Raw genomic sequence first — 17,865 nt, 5'->3', positions numbered from 1 at the left:
TAATTACTATGAGTAGCAAAAGCAGAGTAGTTTCCATGAAGAGGCAATGAATGGAAGCAATGAGCCAGAATGTCTGATCCCACGGATGCTCCCCGACTCCTTCCAGGTGATGCAGTGATTCAGGGCCCCCGAGCTCTGAGGGTAGGATCAAGGAAAGGTAGAACAACTCTTCTGGGGGCTGCGTCTGCATTCTCCATTTACTACTAGGCAGATCCCCCTTAGACTGAGGTGTCCCAAGGAGACCCGAGTCAGGTGAAAGAAGCCCCCTCCAAGAACAGCTTCTGGGCAAGGGGGTGGGGAGTGTTGTGAGTCTCTGACTGTCTCTCTTGGGTGTCACATAGTGTTACCCAGGCGGCAGGGCGGGGTGAGGTTGGGGGGAGTTAAACTGGGGGGGGGGGTGTTGGGTAACGGTTCTGCAACCTCTTCTCCCTCGGAGTCCTTGCACAAGGGACGCCTGCGGAAGGCGGAGTGGAAACCCTAGGCGGGGCGGGGACAACACAGGTGGTGGGAGGGCAGGGGCGGGCCGAAGCCCTGGAGACTCGAGCTCGGAGCTTCAAGACACTGGCTGCAATCGTGCAGTGTGAATGGAGTTGAGCGCCTTGCCGCGGACTGAGGTGAGGACCTGGTGCATCTACTCCCTTGCCCCCAATCTCTTTCTCCCTTTCAAGAGTTCTTGACCACCCTAGCCCTCTTTCATGGGCTCCTCCTTTCAAAGATTTCAAAGCGTAGTCTCAGGAGCTAGGCGCCCCTCTCCGCTTCCTGCAAGTTCTTCTCTCCCGCCCCCCACCCCCGACAGTTGACCCGCCCCTCCTTTCTCAAGACCGGACTCTGCCCTCTCCTTGCCCTTTCCCATGCCTCTGTTTTCCCTGCCCCGCCCTCCCCCCACCATTGGCAATCTTGCCCCCATTCTGAGCACTTGGTTTCCAGTCTTGTGCCAGGAGAGGGACTGAGTCACAAGGGAGAGGGGTGGCTTGAGTCATTGTCCGGCAGTCTCTACTGGGGGGTGGTCACCCATAGTGTGGGGACTAAAGGTGGGGTGGGGGAGAGTCTAGACAAAGGGAGGAATAGGGATGGGACAAAAACAGAGATAAGACTGCACAGAGGGGGCAGGGATGAAGGAAAGTGTTCATTTCACATTGAGTGTGGGCCTAGGATGTCCCAAATGGGACGAGGGGAGATCCTCCACAGATTCCTAGGCAGAGAGGGCAATGGGACAGACAAAGACCCCACCATCACCCATCGCTTTCTTTCTCGCCCTGGCCCAACCCTGTCATGTCCGAGTTTTCTGCCCAGCTTGGCCAGGACAGGATGTGGGGGCGGCTCTTTGGTGAAGGGACAGGAAGGAAGTCTGAGTGGAGACAATAGGTGGAAGGGGAGGAGGAACTGGAAACTGGACAGCAGTGTTTTGGGTTAGAGCTGCAGAGACCTGTGGGAATGGTCTCTTCCATTCCTGCCTCCTCCTGATTCAGACTAGGCTGATCACTCCCCATTCTACCCCACCCTGATTATGTTGACCCTTCCCCTTCCTCTCCCCTGGTTCCAGGCTGCTGCTCCTGGACCAGCTACCTCATCTCGAGGCCCTGTGACCCCAGCCCCCTCCTGTGACCTTGGTCCCTTTCCTCACTCCACAGTGGCTTTCTAGGGTTCTAGGTATCTGCTTTCTCAGTGACTCTGTGTGGTGTAATGGAAAGAACACTGAACCGTGAGTCAAAGAAACCTGGGTTCTGGCTCTGCCACCTATTGGATATATGATCTTGGGCAAGTCACTTAATCTCTTTGGGCCTTCCTTTTCTCATTTGTAAAACAAAGGGTTTGGGCCAGATTTCTGAAGTCCCTTCAGGCTTTGCTGTGTGTCGATATTCCTATAGCTTTGCCCGATTGTGGTTGGGGGAGGCTTGTGGGGTTTGGATTTGGCCTCTTCTAGCCCAAAGCTGAGGAGAAGGGTATGTGAAGCTTCGCTTGAGCCCCATCCACCATCCCTACCTCCACCTTCTCTTTAGCAGGCGATGGCCTGAACCCTCATGGAGTCACCCAGGGACCTGGACATTGAGGTCTGGCTGGCAGGAGTACATCTGGAGCGGTACGCAGATACATTCCGGAGGCACGGTGTGTCCACTTCGGCTGCTGCCCAAAACCTGGGCCACGAGGAGCTTCGGCGAATGGGCATCTGGGCCACGGGTCATCGCAAACGGATTCTTCGCCTGCTGCAGGGAGCCACTGTGGAGGGCCCTACAGATACCCCACTGGATACTACCATGGAGCAACCCCCGAGCCCAGATCCTCAAGTGCTCCCCACCAAACCAGTGCCCAAACCAAGGACTGTGTTTACTTTTTTTGGCACCACACCAGCTGAATCGGTCCCATCTCCCCTGTTGGACCCTCCTACGGAGACCCCTCCAGTGACTCAGGGAGAGGATATCACCCTAACAGTCCAAGATGAGGGCAGCATGGTCCCCAGGGGTTCAGAGCTGCCAGTGAGCCAAGAGCCTTCCCTAAGCACCCCTCAATCCCCCTTTCTCCCCTCCCTTCCTTCAGATCAGCCTCCCATCTTGGAGAGGATGACGATGATGCCCAATGATATCTACTTCGGGCTGGACCTTGGAAAGGGAGCACAACCAGGGGCTCAAGAAACGTGAGTGTGGGTTAGCAATCAGCTGGGGAAGGGACTAAGAGATCTGGGATTCGGAAGGGGAGGGGGAGAAGGCAAAGCCCTCTCTTTCTTCTGTGCCTCTTTCCTCCCTGTGTTACAAGTTCCCTTCTGTCCTCAGGACTACAGACTGCTCCCTGCTAGATCCTCCTCCTCCCATCCCCACTTCCAGACACACAGGAGGCACAGGTCAGCAGAGGACCATGGGGAGGGAGGGGATGGTAGGCTTACTAGAGGTGGAGGTTCACCATAGGCATCTTGCCTCCCCATCCCTATTTCACCCACTTCAGTGCATATCATGGACCCCAGCAGCCTATACTATGGCGTTCAGCCTGTTTCAGTCCCTGGGACTCCCAAAGGAAGGAAGACAAAGGGGGTCAGTCAGTCAGCAGGTGAACCCAGGTAGGTGCTTTGAGGAGGATCATGAAAAGTAAGATATAGGGGAGATGTGGAGGGGAATATCGGGGAGAGATTTTGAAGGGTCATAAAGGAAAAGATTTAGAACAGGTAACAATGGGGAGTAAAAGAGTAGGCATGAGGAGAAGAGGTGGAGTGAGTTGAGTCAACTGGTCCCCATCTCTCCTCTACTTTTTTGTTTTGTTTTGTTGGTGGGGCAATGGGGGTTAAATGACTTGCCCAAGGTCACACAGCTAATACGTGTCAAGTGTCTGAGGCCAGATTTGAACTCAGGTCCTCCTGAATCCGGGGCCAGTGCTTTATCCACTAGCTACCCCTCTCCTCTACTTTCCCTAGGCCAAGTAGCCATGAAGCAGAGGGGGGAGAGGACTGTGGCTATGCCAGTCTGGAGCTGCCTGGGGACTCTACCCACCTGATGCCCACCCTGGACCCTGAAGAGCCGGGCGATGATCTTATCTCTCCCTATGCCAGCTTCACCTCACTAGCCGATCCCCCCACACCCCTGCTCAGTGGCTGGTTGGACAAGCTCTCACCTCAGGGGTATGATTGGAAGGGGGTGATGTGGGGAACTTTGGAAAGAAAAAAACCACAGGGAGGAGTATGGGAAGAGGAGGAAAGCCAGTGAAGAAAGGCGAGGGAGGAGCTAGGAAGAGTGGATGGAAAGTGTTGGTGTGAATAAAATGACTTGAGAAGGAGGCAGTCTATTCCCCTAACCCTGAGACCCTCCCCTTCCCCTTCATTAGAGGGTATCCTCCTGTTGCCTTCCTGGGGCCCTGGAAAACTGATTCTTCCCTCCTCCCTTCCCCTAGGAATTATGTCTTTCAGAAGCGCTTTGTCAGGTTTAATGGAAAGAAACTGATGTATTATGGAAGTGACAAGGTGAGTTTGCATGTATGTGGAGGGTAGGAACAAAGTACAAGGAGCCTAGGAAGGTCAAGGAGGAATATTAGGTTATTAAGGGATATGAAATTTTGTTTTTGTTTTTGTTTTGTTGCTTTGTTGCTGGGCAATGAAGGTTAAGTGACTTGCCCAGGGTCACACAGCTAGTAAGTGTTAAGTGTCTGAGGCCAGATTTGAACTCAGGTCCTCCTGAATCCAGGGCCAGTGCTTTATCCACTGTGCCACCCAGCTGCCCCCGGGATCTGAAATTTGGGAGAGAGGAAATGAAGGTCTTAAGGGGAAATAGGATGAGGACGGGAGTCTTCCTGGGGTGGCAAGAGCAACCTGCTATAGTTGTTGACTGTGGATCTATGCTGATCTCTCTCTAGGATACCTTCCCTAAGGGGGTTATCCCACTGACTGTCATTGAGATGATCCGAAACTGCAAGGATTGCAAGTTCCAAGTCATCACTAGCCAAAGGGTGTTTGTGTTTCGAGCTGAGAGCGAAGGTGAGAGGAGGGGTAGCCTGGGGTAGGAGGCCAACGGGCCTCCAATTCCCTTCAATCCAAAAAGCATTTATTAAGGCTATGCCATGTGCAAGGTGAGAGGCTGCATGGCAGAGTGGAAGGCTGGCCTTGGCATGAAGAAGACCTGGGTACAAGTCCCGTCTCTGAAAAGCTGTGTGATTGTGAGCAAGCGATGAACCTCTCAGTGCTCCAGGAAACTCTCTGACTATAAGTTGCAGATGGTTTGTTGACTTTCCTCATCTGTGGAGAGCATTTCCACACCAAGAGTTCCATACATTTATGGTTTTGTTTTTTTTTGTGGGGGGCAATGAGGGTTAAGTGACTTGCCCAGGGTCACACAGCTAGTAAGTGTCAAGTGTCTGAGGCCGGCTTTGAACCCAGGTCCTCCTGAATCCAGGGCCTGTGCTTTATCCACTGCACCACCTAGCTGCCCCGTTCCATACATTTATGAAATCACAGGTCTGACAACAACAACAAAAAAAAGACTGTGCAAATCACAGTGCTAGGTGTTTACGATACAAAGACAAAAATGAAAAACAGCCTCTGACTTCAAAGAACTCATGTTCTACCGATCATTATGGCATGTAAACATAAGTAAATACAAGATAACATGAGAAAGGAAACAGCAATAACAAGTATGGGTATCAGGAAGGTGGCCTAAGCCTTGATGGAAGATAGAATTTACAGAGGGGGAGGTGGGAAGAGACAGCATTCCAGGCATGAGGACAGCCTGGGCAAAGGCAGGGATGTTGGTGGAAGATGGTATGGCAAATGAAGGGAACAAGAACATAGAACACCTTGAATAGAACATAGAATATGCAAAGCAGAGCAATACAAAGTAAGTTTGGGAAGGTGGTCTGGAACAAGATTGCGAAGGGCTTTAAATGACAAAACAAGGAGTTTGTATTTTCCTTTTTTTTTAGTGAGGCAATTGGGGTTAAGTGACTTGCCCAGGGTCACGCAGCTAGTAAGTGTTAAGTGTCTGAGGCTGGATTTGAACTCAGGTCCTCCTGAATCCAGGGTCAGTGCTCTATCCACTGCACCACCTAGCTGCCCCAGGAGTTTGTATTTTAATCTAAAGGCAATAGGGAGCCACTGGAAATTCTTGAGCTGGAAAGTGACATAATCAGAATTATGCCTGAGGAATATTATTTTGGCAGCTGTGTAGAAGATGAATTGCAAAGGTTAGAAACAGAGCAGAAAAGAGACTCTTGCAGTAGTCCTGCCCAGAAGTGATAAGGAATTGAACTAGGGTGGTGGCAGTTTGAATGAAAAAAAGAGCACAGATCCAAAAGATAGACTGATAGTAGAATTGATACGATGTGGCTGCTGACTGTATGTGGGTGGACAGGGGAGTGATGAGGAAGAGGGAAAGGTTTGAGGATAAGTCTGAGGTTGAGGTTATGAAGCTGGGTGACTGAAAAGGTGGTGGTGCACTCAACAGAAGCAGAAAAACTTGGGAGAGGAACAAGTATAGGTGGAAACATGATGAATTCTATTTTGGCTGTGTTGAGTTTGAGGTGCCATGGAACTCTCAGACTGAGACCTCCGTATATTGCTACCAAGCGCCCTCCCAGAGGGTGGTCGTGTCAGTCACAAACCCAGCGCCACTGTCCTCCTGGGCATTCTCTACAGTTCCTCACTCTGATTCAACCTCTCCAATACTCATCCCCGTTTGCCTTCAGTTCAGAGGGACAACTGGTGCTCCACACTGCAGTCTCGACTAAAGGAGCAACGGCTTTTAGGCAATCCCCGGCCTCCTCATCCACCACGGCCCCTCCGCACAGGGATCCTAGAGCTTCGAGGACACAAAGCTAAAGTGTTTGCAGCTCTGATCCCTGGGGAGCTAGGACTGTACAAGAGTGAGCAGGTAAGGGGGAAATATGTGCCCTAAGGGATGGAGAGGGGCCCCAGGTGGTACAGGCTGGATGGAGCCCTTAAGGAGGGCACTATCCTCCAGCTCCTGACTGCTACATAGATCGCTGACACTTCTTCCTCAACTCTCCACCTCTTCAGTCCTTTTCTCTGGGCATTGGAATTTGTTTCATTGAGCTGCGGGGCTGCAGTGTCCGGGAGACCAAGAATCGAAGCTTTGACCTTCTCACACCCCATCGATGCTTCAGGTGGGGAGAGAGGGGCTGAGTCTAGGAGGGGACCTTTAGATGGGACATCCCTTCTGATTCAAGGAATCTTTGGCCATCTGATTAACTCAGAAGTGGGACTTCCTGGTGAAAAGACTTAGGGGAGGGGCAGTTAGGTGGTGCAGTGGATAAAGCACTGACCCTGGATTCAGGAGGACCTGAGTTCAAATTCATCCTGCCACTTGACACCTACTAGCTATGTGACCCAGGGCAAGTCACTTAGCCCTCATTGATCTGCCCTCCCCCCCCCAAAAAAAGACAGGGGAATTAGTAGTCACTATCATGTTAGAAGGGTATCTAAGGGGGCTCACAGATCCTCAGAATTAGAGGCGGGTTTCAAAAGCTACATAGTTCAATCCCTACCTGAATAAGCATCCTAAGACATATCTAATAGGTCACCATGTAGGCTTTAGTTGAAAACAGTATAGTGAGGTAGAGCCTTACCCATTTCAAGCCTATCAGCTCCTTTTGGATAGCTCATGGTGAAATTACTAAGAGCTGCCTCTGGGGAGCCAGTGGGTCTGAGGAGGGTCTGAGGATGGATCTGTAGGAAGGCACAAGGTGAACCCTGATGAGCTGGCCCAAATACCACCCACCTCCAGCTTCACAGCGGAATCAGCCTGCGTTCGCCAGGTCTGGGCAGCTGCACTGCAGGAGGCCATCACCGAGACTCTGTCTGACTATGAGGTGGCTGAAAAAATCTGGTCCAACCGAGCAAACCGACATTGTGCAGACTGTGGAGCACCTCGTCCTGACTGGGCCTCGATCAACCTAGGAGTGGTCATCTGCAAGCACTGTGCAGGTGGGGAACGATGAGCCCAGGGACAAAGACTGAGAGGGCAAGGTCAAAGTAGCAAGGAAATGGCTCTAAGGAGAGGAGGGCAGTGGGAGCTCTATCTCCAAGGTTGGTGGTGTTCAAACCAGTCGCTTTCCTATAGGACAACATCGGGCTCTGGGCTCCGGGGTGTCTAAGGTGCAGAGTCTAAAACTGGACACAAGCATCTGGAGCAATGAGATCGTGCAGGTAAAAGTGACTGGAGAAATAGGTGGTTAAGGGAAGAGACTGAATGGCCCAAGGGAGGGAGTCTGAAAAAAACAAAAAGGACTTGGGGTATTTCAGAGCTGGAGAGCTGAGAAAACTGGCCCCTGTTGGAACTGGTCACCACAGACCTTTTGATCTCCTTCTCATCTGTTAGCTTTTCCTGATCTTGGGCAATGATGGAGCCAACCGGTTCTGGATAAAGGGACTGCCTCCAGGAGGAGGGCTGCATCCAGACACTCCCCCTGGCCCCCGTGGAGACTTCATCTCCCGCAAATACCGGCTTGGCCTCTTTCGGGGACCCCATCCTCAGTACCCTGACCACAGTCATCTGCTGCAGGTAGGAGGGGGTAAACCCGAGGAGGGCAGTTTGCGGGGTGTGATGGCTGCCCCTTGGGCTCTCTGGGTTTCAGAGGGAGTGGTAGCTACAGTGGGAAGAGATTGATGGCTGCCTCCTCGCTCACCCAGGCACTGTGTACAGCTGTGATGGGACCCAACTTACTGAAAACCATGATTCAGCTCTTCTCCCAGGAGGAGCCATGCTCTGAAGGCAGTCTCTCTAATCTTTTCCCCCTAGGTAACCCTTTCTGGTGACTTCCTAAGGACCCCACCTCCAGCCCTCTAGTTCAAAGCCCCATGCCTTTCTCTAGCCTTGGCATATCCTCCCAGGACCTCCTCTAAGTTCCCCCAAGCCTGGACCCTTCCTATATAATCCCCTTGGGTCCTTCCCTACCACAGGAAAATCTGGAGTTTAAATAATGGTCAGTTTTATATAGAATTCATCCATCCAGAGATGAATGGGGTCGGGGGGGGGGGGGACTTGAGGGACCAGTAAATGGGAGTTGCCACCCCACCAGCCCTACCTCACATCTTAACCTTCCATCCGAGACTTCATTTGGGTGGGTGGGAAACTTCAGAATCTGGGACATGTACCCATTATGTTCAGGGCTCACACTGCCTTTATTGATCTCCAGACCTAATCTCCCTCCCTCCCCCCTTGTCATCCTTCAGACTCATCCCCTGGCGTGTACAATGAAGTTCTAGTACCTGCTATACTAAGTGGCTTTTTGTACTGCAGCTCAGTTAGCAGCAAACCTGGACCCCCACCCCACCGCCGGGGCCGGGATGGTGAGGAAGGGGGACCTTGGCAGAAGAGTTGGGGGGAGAGCAGAAGTGATTCTGGAGGTGGAATGGGGGCCTGTGAACATGTCATGCTGATGGGGAGAGGTCTGTACAAGGAAGGCTTATAAAGAGATGTTTAGAATGAAGGATACTGCCTGATATGTGGTGCCCCCCCATTTTTTGCAGCACCCCCCAGGCTGTGGTGTGTGTTGGGTGCAGCCCTGGAGATGTTTTCATCAGAGTCCAGCCTGGAGCCAATCAGCCTGATCCATCCTCAGGATGTGGTGTGTTTGGGGGTAAGCCCCCCACCAGTTGACCCAGGGGACCTTGACAGGTAGCCCTCCAAATACTTTCAGTCTTTTCTTCCTATCCCTCTATCTTATAGCTCCTTCCTCTTCTCTGTAGTTCCCCCTTCTTCATTCCCCCAACTTTATGCCCCTAGGTTCCCATTCTCCTTTGAACTCATTCTGACTGGAGAAAGGGTCCAATACTTTGGGGCTGATGGAGCTGATAGTCTGGAGGCCTGGACCAGAGCAGTTGGCAAGGTGAATCAGAGCTGGAAGTTCCCTTCGCAATATACCATTACCTTTCATAAATACCCTTCCTCCATCTCTGATACCTCATAGATCCATGTGCCTCGGGTTCCCCAGCCTAGGCCTGTGACATTCCCAAGGAAGAGATAGTCAAATCCCACCAGCATCCCCACAATAGCATCCCCTGTATCTCTACTCCCAGATGAACTAATGGACATTTCCATTTCTCTCCACCTTGATCTCTGTCCTTTGATTTTTCTTCATCTCTCCCTGTACTTCTCTGTCTCTCCCATCTTTCCCCTTTTTATCCTTTTCCTCATCTCTCTCTGTTTTACCTGATGTCTTACTCTATGTCTTCTTTCTCCATGTCTCTATTTTCCCTTCACCTGCAGTGGTTCTCTCCACTAAACTGTCACCAGCTCCTGGGCCCTGGCCTGCTGAGGCTGGGCCGTTTACGGTTGCGGTCCCCCTCTCAGACTGCAATGACCACGGGCCTCTGGCTGTCGGCTTTTGGCCTCCTCCGAGGTGACCATCTCTTCCTATGCCCAGCACCAGGCCCTGGTTCTCCGGCCCCTGAGGACACTGTGCACCTGCGAAGACTGCAGGAGATCAGTGAGCTAGGGCTGGGCAGTGTGGCCAGGGAGGGAGGAATTGTGGGGAGGAAGGACTAGAGGAAATGTCCTAATCTGTCCTTTGAGGGTCACTTGGAGGTCAAGGGGGTCTCTCCTCACTTTCTCCTCCTAGGTGTTGTGTCTGCAAGCGACAGCCCAGATAAGAAAGACCATCTAGTTCTGGTGGAAACCGGAAGGTGAGAGCCCTTGAAGGAGCTAATTCTCCCGCCCCCCCCCCCCCCCCCACTCCCCGGCGTCAGCTGCCCAAGTCTCTCTGCACACTACTCTGCCTTCCACTGGAGCCTGGTCAGATTGAGGTATTCCTGCCCTCTGCTGGTAGATGGAGGTTTCTAGATCCAAAAATGAGCTGTCCAAAAATGGATTGGCCTTGTCATAGGAAGTAGTCACTTCCTCATTCCTGGAGTTCTTTAAGTAAACACTAAATTACCATTTATCTGGGATGTCATTTAGAGGGGCTCTTGCTCAGCATAGATGGGCACTGAGGGGCCCTTCCCACTGTGAAATTCTTAAATTCTTTGGCTACTTGGTTCAGTGGCTTCACACCATCCTAGTCATTCTGTGCCCATTTCTCCAGCTCTGACCTGAGTCTCCTTGGGTCTCAGGACCCTGTATCTACAGGGGGAGGGGCGTATGGACTTTTCTGGCTGGAGCACTGCCATTGGAGGAGCAGCCGGTGGCGGGGGCACAGCGCTGCAAGGGCAACAGATGAGTCGAGGAGACATTCCCATCATCGTGGATGCCTGCATCAGCTTTGTCACTCAGCATGGTGAGGAGGGAGAGAGGGGAGTGGGAGACAGCACAGGGAGCAGTTCTATGGAACTGAGAGGGGAAGCATCTCTGGCACCTAGGCCTTTCATCCAGTGTCATGAGTAAGAAAGCATTAGCTAAGGGGCATGGAGGATTAAGGGTGGGTACTGGGCACATAGAGGATGGAAGACAGTTGAGGAATGAAGAGTAGAAGCAACTTTTAAATGTGAGAAAAAATCATGGAGGGTGACAAGATGTAATGGACTGTGATGGGTGGCATCTATAGGTCTACGTTTGGAGGGTGTATATAGGAAGGGGGGTGCTCGGGCACGAAGTCTCCGGCTCCTGGCTGAGTTCCGGCAGGATGCACGGTCAGTGAAACTCCGACCAGGAGAGCACTTTGTGGAAGATGTAACAGACACACTCAAACGATTCTTCCGGGAGCTGGATGACCCTGTGACCTCTGCACGCTTGTTACCCCGATGGAGGGAGGCTGCAGGTAACTCCAAAAACCTCCTAGGAACTTGCCACAAGCAATTTAAACCCTTCCTCTTCTCACTAATCCCTCAATTTATCCATCTGGGGGTGGGGGTTGGGGGGGGGTCATCCAAGTATATGACCAGTTGATGAACCTCAGTCATCCTTAGTTGTTTCCAAACCCTGGTATAGAGGAGTTTTATGCTCTGGAGTGTCCCTAACCCCATCTCTACCTGTATCTGAGGTAACCTCTAACCCTACCCCATGTCTCCCAACCTTTCCTCTCCCCAATCCTCATGCTATTGCTGTTTTCAGAGTTACCCCAGAAGTCTCAGCGGCTAGAGCGGTACAAGGAGGTGATTGGGTGCCTGCCCAAGGTCAACCACAGGACACTGTCCACCCTCATTGGTCACCTCTACCGGTCAGTTTAGCCCAGTGTTCCTTCATCTCCCTAGCTGACCTTGCAATGTTTTTAACTCGTAGCCCATAATGGTCTCTGAAAAGGCTCCTGACATTGACTTCAGTCTGCAATTGGACTGTTAGTTACCACAACCTCTGACTTTCATGCCTTTCTCTCAGGGTGCAGAAATGTGCATCTCTGAACCAGATGTGTACTCGGAACCTGGCCCTGCTGTTTGCACCAAGTGTGTTCCAGACTGATGGTCGAGGGGAGCATGAGGTCCGGGTACTGCAGGAACTCATTGACAACTATGTGTCCGTCTTTGATGTAAGGTCCTTCCTGACTCCAGTGATTTTCTATCCACTGATGTTGCACATCCTCAGCCTCAATGCCTTTTAATCCTTCTGCCCGTCACCAGTCCTCAGCATCAACAGTCTGAACTCTCTTACATCAGTGGCCATCTCTTTTCCCCTTCCCTGAAGCCTGTAACCCTTCCTTCTAAGAACTCATCTCCATGACCATCTGTTGTGACTCTGTGTCACTCTGGTCTTGTTTCTTTTTCTACTTAGATGTTTTATTGATGTCTTTTTTTGTTTTGTTTTGCTTTGGGTTTTTTTTGGCGAGGCAATTGGGGTTAAGTGACTTGACCAGGGTCACACAGCTAGTAAGTGTTAAGTGTCTGAGGCCGGATTTGAACTCAGGTTCTCCTGACTCCAGGGCAGGTGCTCTATCCACTGTGCCACCTAGCTGCCCCTTTTTGTTTTTAAGTCATAGGTATTTCCAGCTACTTCTCCTTTCCCCCATCCCACCCCAATAGCCTTTTTTTTTGAGGGGGGGACGGGGCAATGAGGGTTAAGTGACTTGTCCAGGGTCACACAGCTAGTACATGTCAAGTGTCTGAGGCCGCATTTGAACTCAGGTCCTCCTGAATCCAGGGATGGTGCTTTATCTACTGCACCACCTATTTGCCCCCCAAAAGCCTTTTTTTTCTTTTTTTTGGCGGGGCAATGAGGGTTAAGTAACTTGCCCAGAATCACAGTAAGTGTCAAGTGTGTGAGGACAGATTTGAACTCAGGTTCTCCTGAATCCAGGGCTAGTGCTTTATCCACTGCGCCACCTAACTGCCCCCCAATAGCCTTTTACTGTGACAGAAAAGAAAGTAGTTATGAAAAACCAAATCGCACGACTGTTTCTGATAATGCATACAACATTCTCAAGCAATAGTTCTCCACCCCTTGACTGAAAGGAGGGCTGCACATTTCATCTTTTCTCATAGTCTCTTCATTCCTGCCACTCTCACCCCAGTGACCCCCCACCGCTGATCTCTGACCTTCCTTATCCTCTGTAATAAGCACATTCTGGTTTTCTCCAGGGTTTCTAGGTGGAAAGGTAGGCAGCTAGGTGGTACAATGGGTAGAATCCTGGACCTGGAGTCAGGAAGACCTAAGTTCAAATTCAGACACAGATACTTACAAGATGTGTATCTCTGGGCAAGTTACTTAAACCTCTGTCTGCCTCAGTTTCCTCCCCTGTACAATGGGGATAATAATAGCATCTACTACCCAGAGTGGTTGTGAGGATCAAATGAGATAACATTTGTAAAGCGCTTTGCAAACTTGAAGTACCATATAAATACTAGCTATTATTTTTGTTTTGTTTTTGCTTTGTTTGTTTTTTGTTTTTTGTTTTTTTCCGGGGCAATGAGGGTTAAGTGATTTGCCCATGGTCACATAGCTAGTGTCAAGTGTCTGAGGCTGGATTTGAACTCAGGTCCTCTAGAATCCAGAGCCGGTGCTTTATCCACTTCGCCACCTAGCTGCCCCCTACTAGCTATTATTATTATTCTACCACCCAGAAATTTTCTTTATTAGTTTTCTTTATGCTCTCATAGTTCCCTAGTACTTCCCAGTGCCTCTTACTCTCCCACAGATTGACTCAGACCAAGTGGCTCAGATTGACCTGGAAGTCAGTCTCATAACCACTTGGAAGGATGTGCAGGTAAGTAGGCCCAGATCCTCACTTATAGCACTGGAGAGCATCAAGACGCTGACTCCCTGGCTAAATTAGGAGACTTCTTCAAAATTCCCCTCTGGATCCATTCCCTATTTTCCTAGAGTCTAAGGGGGTGGTGTTCTCTTCTTCCCTTTGACCCTCTGAGTCTTCCTTTACCCCAATGCCTATCTCACCCTCACCATCCAATTGATAATGGCTTCAAGAGATTCCAAATAACATACCCAACTGATCCCCCCTGTCCCCAGTTCCAAGCATGAGGGCCAAGAGAAAACTAAAGCAGTGTGGCTTAAGTATGGCCAGTGTTCTGAAGCAGCAAGAGGAGGCCTCTGAGCCTGACCATTTGCCCATACCTGCTTCTGTACTCTTCCATGAACTACTTCCTTCCTGACACCCTGCACCCCACTCCAAAGCTGTCACAAGCTGGAGATATCATCATGGAAGTTTACTTGGAACAACAGCTCCCAGATAACTGTGTCACCCTGAAGGTGAGTCTTGGGAGGACTGCAAAGGAAACAAGAGGATGGAGGAAAGATGACGAGAGACTGGGAGCTCCAGCTGTGGCCCCTGCTATCTCTCTCTGCTCTCAGGTTTCCCCAACACTGACTGCTGAGGAGCTGACAAATCAGGTACTAGAGATGAGGGGAGCAACTGCTGGCACAGACCTGTGGCTGACATTTGAGATCCGAGAGCACGGCGAGCTTGGTGAGTCAGGCTCCGATGAGGCCTGGCCATAGGTGGGAGTGGGTTCCACAGCTCCTCTGACCTCCGTGCCTCACCTTCCAGAGCGGCCCCTGCACCCAAAGGAACGGGTCCTAGAACAGGCCCTGCAATGGTGCCAGCTCCCTGAACCAGGCTCTGCTTCCCTGTTGCTGCGCAGGGTCTCCCTAGCCCAAGCCAGCTGCCTCTTCACAGGTGAGGCCAGCCCCCTCAACCCCCTTGTTCCCCCTAATATTACTTATGGCCTCTCCCTAACTAGACAGAGTATAGCCCTTTCGCAGAGCACTGAACCACTTATCCTTGGATTATCCCCCTCTTCTCAGTTTCCTTGGCCCATCACTTGCCCATCTATGCCCAGGTGTACGTCGAGAGAGCCCCAGGGTGGGCCTGCTTCGGTGCCGGGAAGAGCCCCCCAAATTGCTAGGGAGTCGTTTCCCGGAAAGGTTCTTTTTACTTCGGGGACGCTGCCTACTGCTGCTCAAGGAAAAAAGAGTGAGTAACCCTGGGATATGTCATGTTCAGATCCCCAAAGTCCACCCCTGAGTCTATCCTCCATATGCCCCCGAGGTGATTCTACAGTCTTCCCCACTCTACCCTTGCCATTCCAGAGGTCCTAGGACTGTGGGCTTGGAATCGGTAAGGTCACTGTGAGCAGAGAGCAGTGAACCTAGTTATTGGTCATCTTGTTGTCCTCATGACCTTGCTGACCCTGATTTTTCATTGACTGAAAGACTTACCTGACCTTATCTCCAGAGTTCTAAGCCAGAACGAGAATGGTCTCTGGATGGTGCCAAAGTTTACCTAGGAATACGCCGAAAGCTAAAGCCGCCAACACCGTGAGTCACCTGAAGCCCTTGTCTTCTCTCCCATTCATATATATTTTCACACCCCGATTAGTCCCTCTTCTTTCTCTTCAACATTTCTCTCCCTTGGTTCCTAGATGGGGGTTTACGCTGATCCTAGAGAAGTTGCAGCTGTGAGTATCGCCATCTCTTCCAAGGCTTCCTTCCAATTTTTTTCTTCTTGCTTTAGTTGTCCCTCTCATTTCTCTCCCTTCTCTCTCTTTTCCCCTTTGACTCTCTTCTACTTCATAATCTCCTTCACTGTAGACTGATAACGGGTAAAAATGTCTGGCTCCCACTGCCTACCCCATTTCATTGTCTGTGTTCAGCCACTTTCACTCTCTTTCTTTCCTCCTCTCTCTGACCACTCCTCAGTTACCTGTCCTGCACAGATGAGGAGGAGATGTGGGATTGGACAACCAGCATCCTTAAAGCCCAGGTAAATAAGAAGCTGAAGTGGGGAGGAGAGCTTTGTGCCCCATGCCACTACACGCTCCTTTTGAGCCAGCCCATATCCCTGAATACCTCCTTTGTCCCTTCCCAGCACGATGACCAGCAGCCTGTGGTCTTGCGTCGGCATTCTTCTTCCGACCTAACCCGACAGAAATTTGGCACAATGCCCCTGTTGCCTATTCGAGGTGATGACAGTGGTGCTACCCTGCTCTCTGCCAACCAGACACTGGTATGACCCCTCCCCATCCCTCCCTAACCCAGGCACTGTCCCTGGACCCAGCCCCTCTACCCAACACACAACCTCATTCCTCTTGCCTTCGTTCCTTCTTGGCCAAGCTTTGCAAGCTCAGAGTTTGGGTGATCCTACTCGCATGGGGACGGGGTTAGGTCACCCTTCAACAAAGTCCATTGTCTTCCATGCCCACTCCCTGCTCGGTGTCTCAACGTTCTGATTCCCCTTGCTCTGCTCTCTGCCTGTTGTTGCTCACTGTGTCTTTCCCACCCCAACTGTCCATGCCCAGCGCCGACTGCACAACCGGAGGACGCTATCCATGTTTTTTGTGAGTACTGTGCCCCCTTCCTCCAATGCCATGTTCCCTCCTGTGTTCCTCTGTGCCCATCCCTGACCAGGGGATTGCTGTGTGCTCCTGATGTACTGAACATTAGTCTCTCTGTGAGGTTGGGAGTATGGTTTTGTGGGGGAAAGGGAGCTACTGGGGCATTGGACTATGGAGGCAGAGGGGAGGGCCCCTTAGGGGGATATAAGATGTTCCTGGAACCCTAATATTCCATCCACTTCATTCAGCCTCTGAAGCTGTCTCAGGATTCTGTGGAAGAGCAAGAGGAAGAGGCTGAGGAGCCAGTGTATGAAGAGGTAGGGGCCTTCCCTGACCTGACCAAGGACTCACCACTTCCACTGGACCGGACATGCGAATCAGAGATCCCCAGGGATCCCTCCACCAGCCAGACTGCATTTCCAGAGCAAAGCCAGAACCTACAGAATGATCGTCCCCCCCTTTCTAAGTCAAGCTCCCTTGGACAAGAGAGGGGGCTGCCAGAGCTGCCTCCTGGTCCCCCCCGGAAAACTAGCTTTCAGCATAATTTGTCTCTGGAAGAAAAATTAGTACAGGAACTAAACTCACTGATTCTGCGAAAAGGCGAGGCCTCTGCTCCCAGTCTCCCAGCCTCTCAGCCTCCCAGCCCCCCAACACAGACCCTTAACCCCATCAGTCACCCTATGCAAACTCCTGGACACTCTCCCAAATCTCCCTGTAATTCCCATTCCCCATCTGGCCAGCCCCTCACATGACCTTGAAGCCAGCAACAAGCTTTAGGATGGGGAGGTAGAAGGGCCTGATGCTCTAGGGACAAAGGACAACAAACATTTATTGTCTATTCTCCAAGGGACTAAGTTTAAGGGTGGAGATACAAAGATAAAAAAGAGATTCAGAGTCCTGCCTTTCAGGAGATTATATTCTATAGATTCCCAGACTCCTACCTACCTACCAGAATATTCAAAACATCTATCTGTGAGAACTCCCTCAACCACAGACCAGGAGAACTCCTCCCTGTCCCTCCCTGAAAATCCAGTGTGGCCTGGTATAGTGGAAAGCATGAGTCAGGAGACCTGGGCTCCAGTCAGGATTCTGTCACTAACTAGTTCTGTGACCTTGGGCAAGTCCCTTCCCCTCTCTGAACCTCAGTTTCCTCATCTGTAAAATAAGGGGGTTGAACAGATTTCTAAGGTCCCTTCCAGGACTGACAATCTATGTTGCAAGACCCCATAAAAACCTCTGTACTCAGTAGGACTGTTGGGTTGGAGAGGTTTGGATGCACTCAGCCATGGGGGATGGGGAGGGGGGCGGGGAGAGGGGGAAGAATCCATTGAATAAATTCTGGAAAACAAACGGTTACATGTTTGCGTTTTGCTTCCGCTAAGGAGCTGGGGTTGAGGGGGTGGAGAAAACCAGGATGAGGGCCTTAAGCTTAAGTTTTATATGACTGGGGAGAGGAGAGAGGATCAGCTAGAAGTGAAGTTCAGTGCATGATGCCTTGAAAGGAAGGGAGAGAAGTGGGCATTGGAAAGAGAGAACACTTCTGGGAAGTGAGACATCCCTCCTCCACCTCCAGGGCGCTCCTTATTGCCCAGTATCTCCAGGACCGGGGAGCTCCCACAACGTACCTTTGTTTGTCCCTCTGTCTCTCCCACTCCCGGGGCCCCAGGCAGCTCTCTCACCGGGACTGCTCTGGCTTTTCCGGTTCGGTGAGAATTTGGGGA

The 17,865-nt window shown here is 51.3% G+C and overlaps 1 protein-coding gene across 4 annotated transcripts; it reads left to right on the top strand.

Annotated features, from left to right (window-relative positions):
• The first annotated feature begins 541 nt into the window (after positions 1–541).
• Positions 542–17,429, top strand: ARAP3 (ArfGAP with RhoGAP domain, ankyrin repeat and PH domain 3). Of its 4 annotated transcripts, XM_043988791.1 has the most exons (33): positions 542–614; positions 2,001–2,632; positions 2,769–2,836; positions 2,938–3,049; positions 3,401–3,604; positions 3,874–3,943; positions 4,333–4,453; positions 6,157–6,341; positions 6,488–6,594; positions 7,215–7,414; positions 7,551–7,636; positions 7,809–7,991; positions 8,120–8,228; positions 8,663–8,779; positions 8,960–9,107; positions 9,216–9,318; positions 9,699–9,918; positions 10,051–10,114; positions 10,541–10,704; positions 10,972–11,184; positions 11,478–11,583; positions 11,742–11,889; positions 13,492–13,560; positions 13,986–14,060; positions 14,163–14,277; positions 14,359–14,487; positions 14,651–14,784; positions 15,046–15,128; positions 15,233–15,268; positions 15,510–15,573; positions 15,679–15,816; positions 16,109–16,147; positions 16,393–17,429. In XM_043988791.1, exons 2-33 carry the CDS (start codon positions 2,022–2,024, stop codon positions 16,894–16,896), a joined length of 4,725 nt encoding a protein of 1,574 aa, XP_043844726.1. In that variant the 5' UTR covers positions 542–614; positions 2,001–2,021; the 3' UTR covers positions 16,897–17,429. The 4 variants fall into 4 exon arrangements, 3 of the variants coding, with proteins under 3 accessions (XP_043844726.1, XP_043844728.1, XP_043844727.1); XM_043988793.1 differs by lacking the exon at positions 9,216–9,318 and having other exon boundaries at positions 8,960–9,069; XM_043988792.1 differs by lacking the exon at positions 16,109–16,147.
• The last annotated feature ends 436 nt before the right edge of the window (positions 17,430–17,865 follow it).

This window comes from Dromiciops gliroides, chromosome 2 (assembly GCF_019393635.1).
Source record: "Dromiciops gliroides isolate mDroGli1 chromosome 2, mDroGli1.pri, whole genome shotgun sequence".
In the NCBI taxonomy this organism is placed as follows: domain Eukaryota; kingdom Metazoa; phylum Chordata; class Mammalia; order Microbiotheria; family Microbiotheriidae; genus Dromiciops; species Dromiciops gliroides.
Note: the sequence above shows the minus strand (reverse complement) of the source record. Positions and strands in the feature narration are given on the sequence as shown.

Coding starts and splice junctions, on each gene's coding strand:
- ARAP3 (XM_043988791.1), top strand. CDS start 2,022: ATGGAGTCACCCAGGGACCTGGACATTGAGGTCTGGCTGGCAGGAGTA. Junction 6,342..6,487: donor GACTGTACAAGAGTGAGCAG/GTAAGGGGGAAA, acceptor CCACCTCTTCAG/TCCTTTTCTCTGGGCATTGG. Junction 16,148..16,392: donor GGACGCTATCCATGTTTTTT/GTGAGTACTGTG, acceptor CACTTCATTCAG/CCTCTGAAGCTGTCTCAGGA.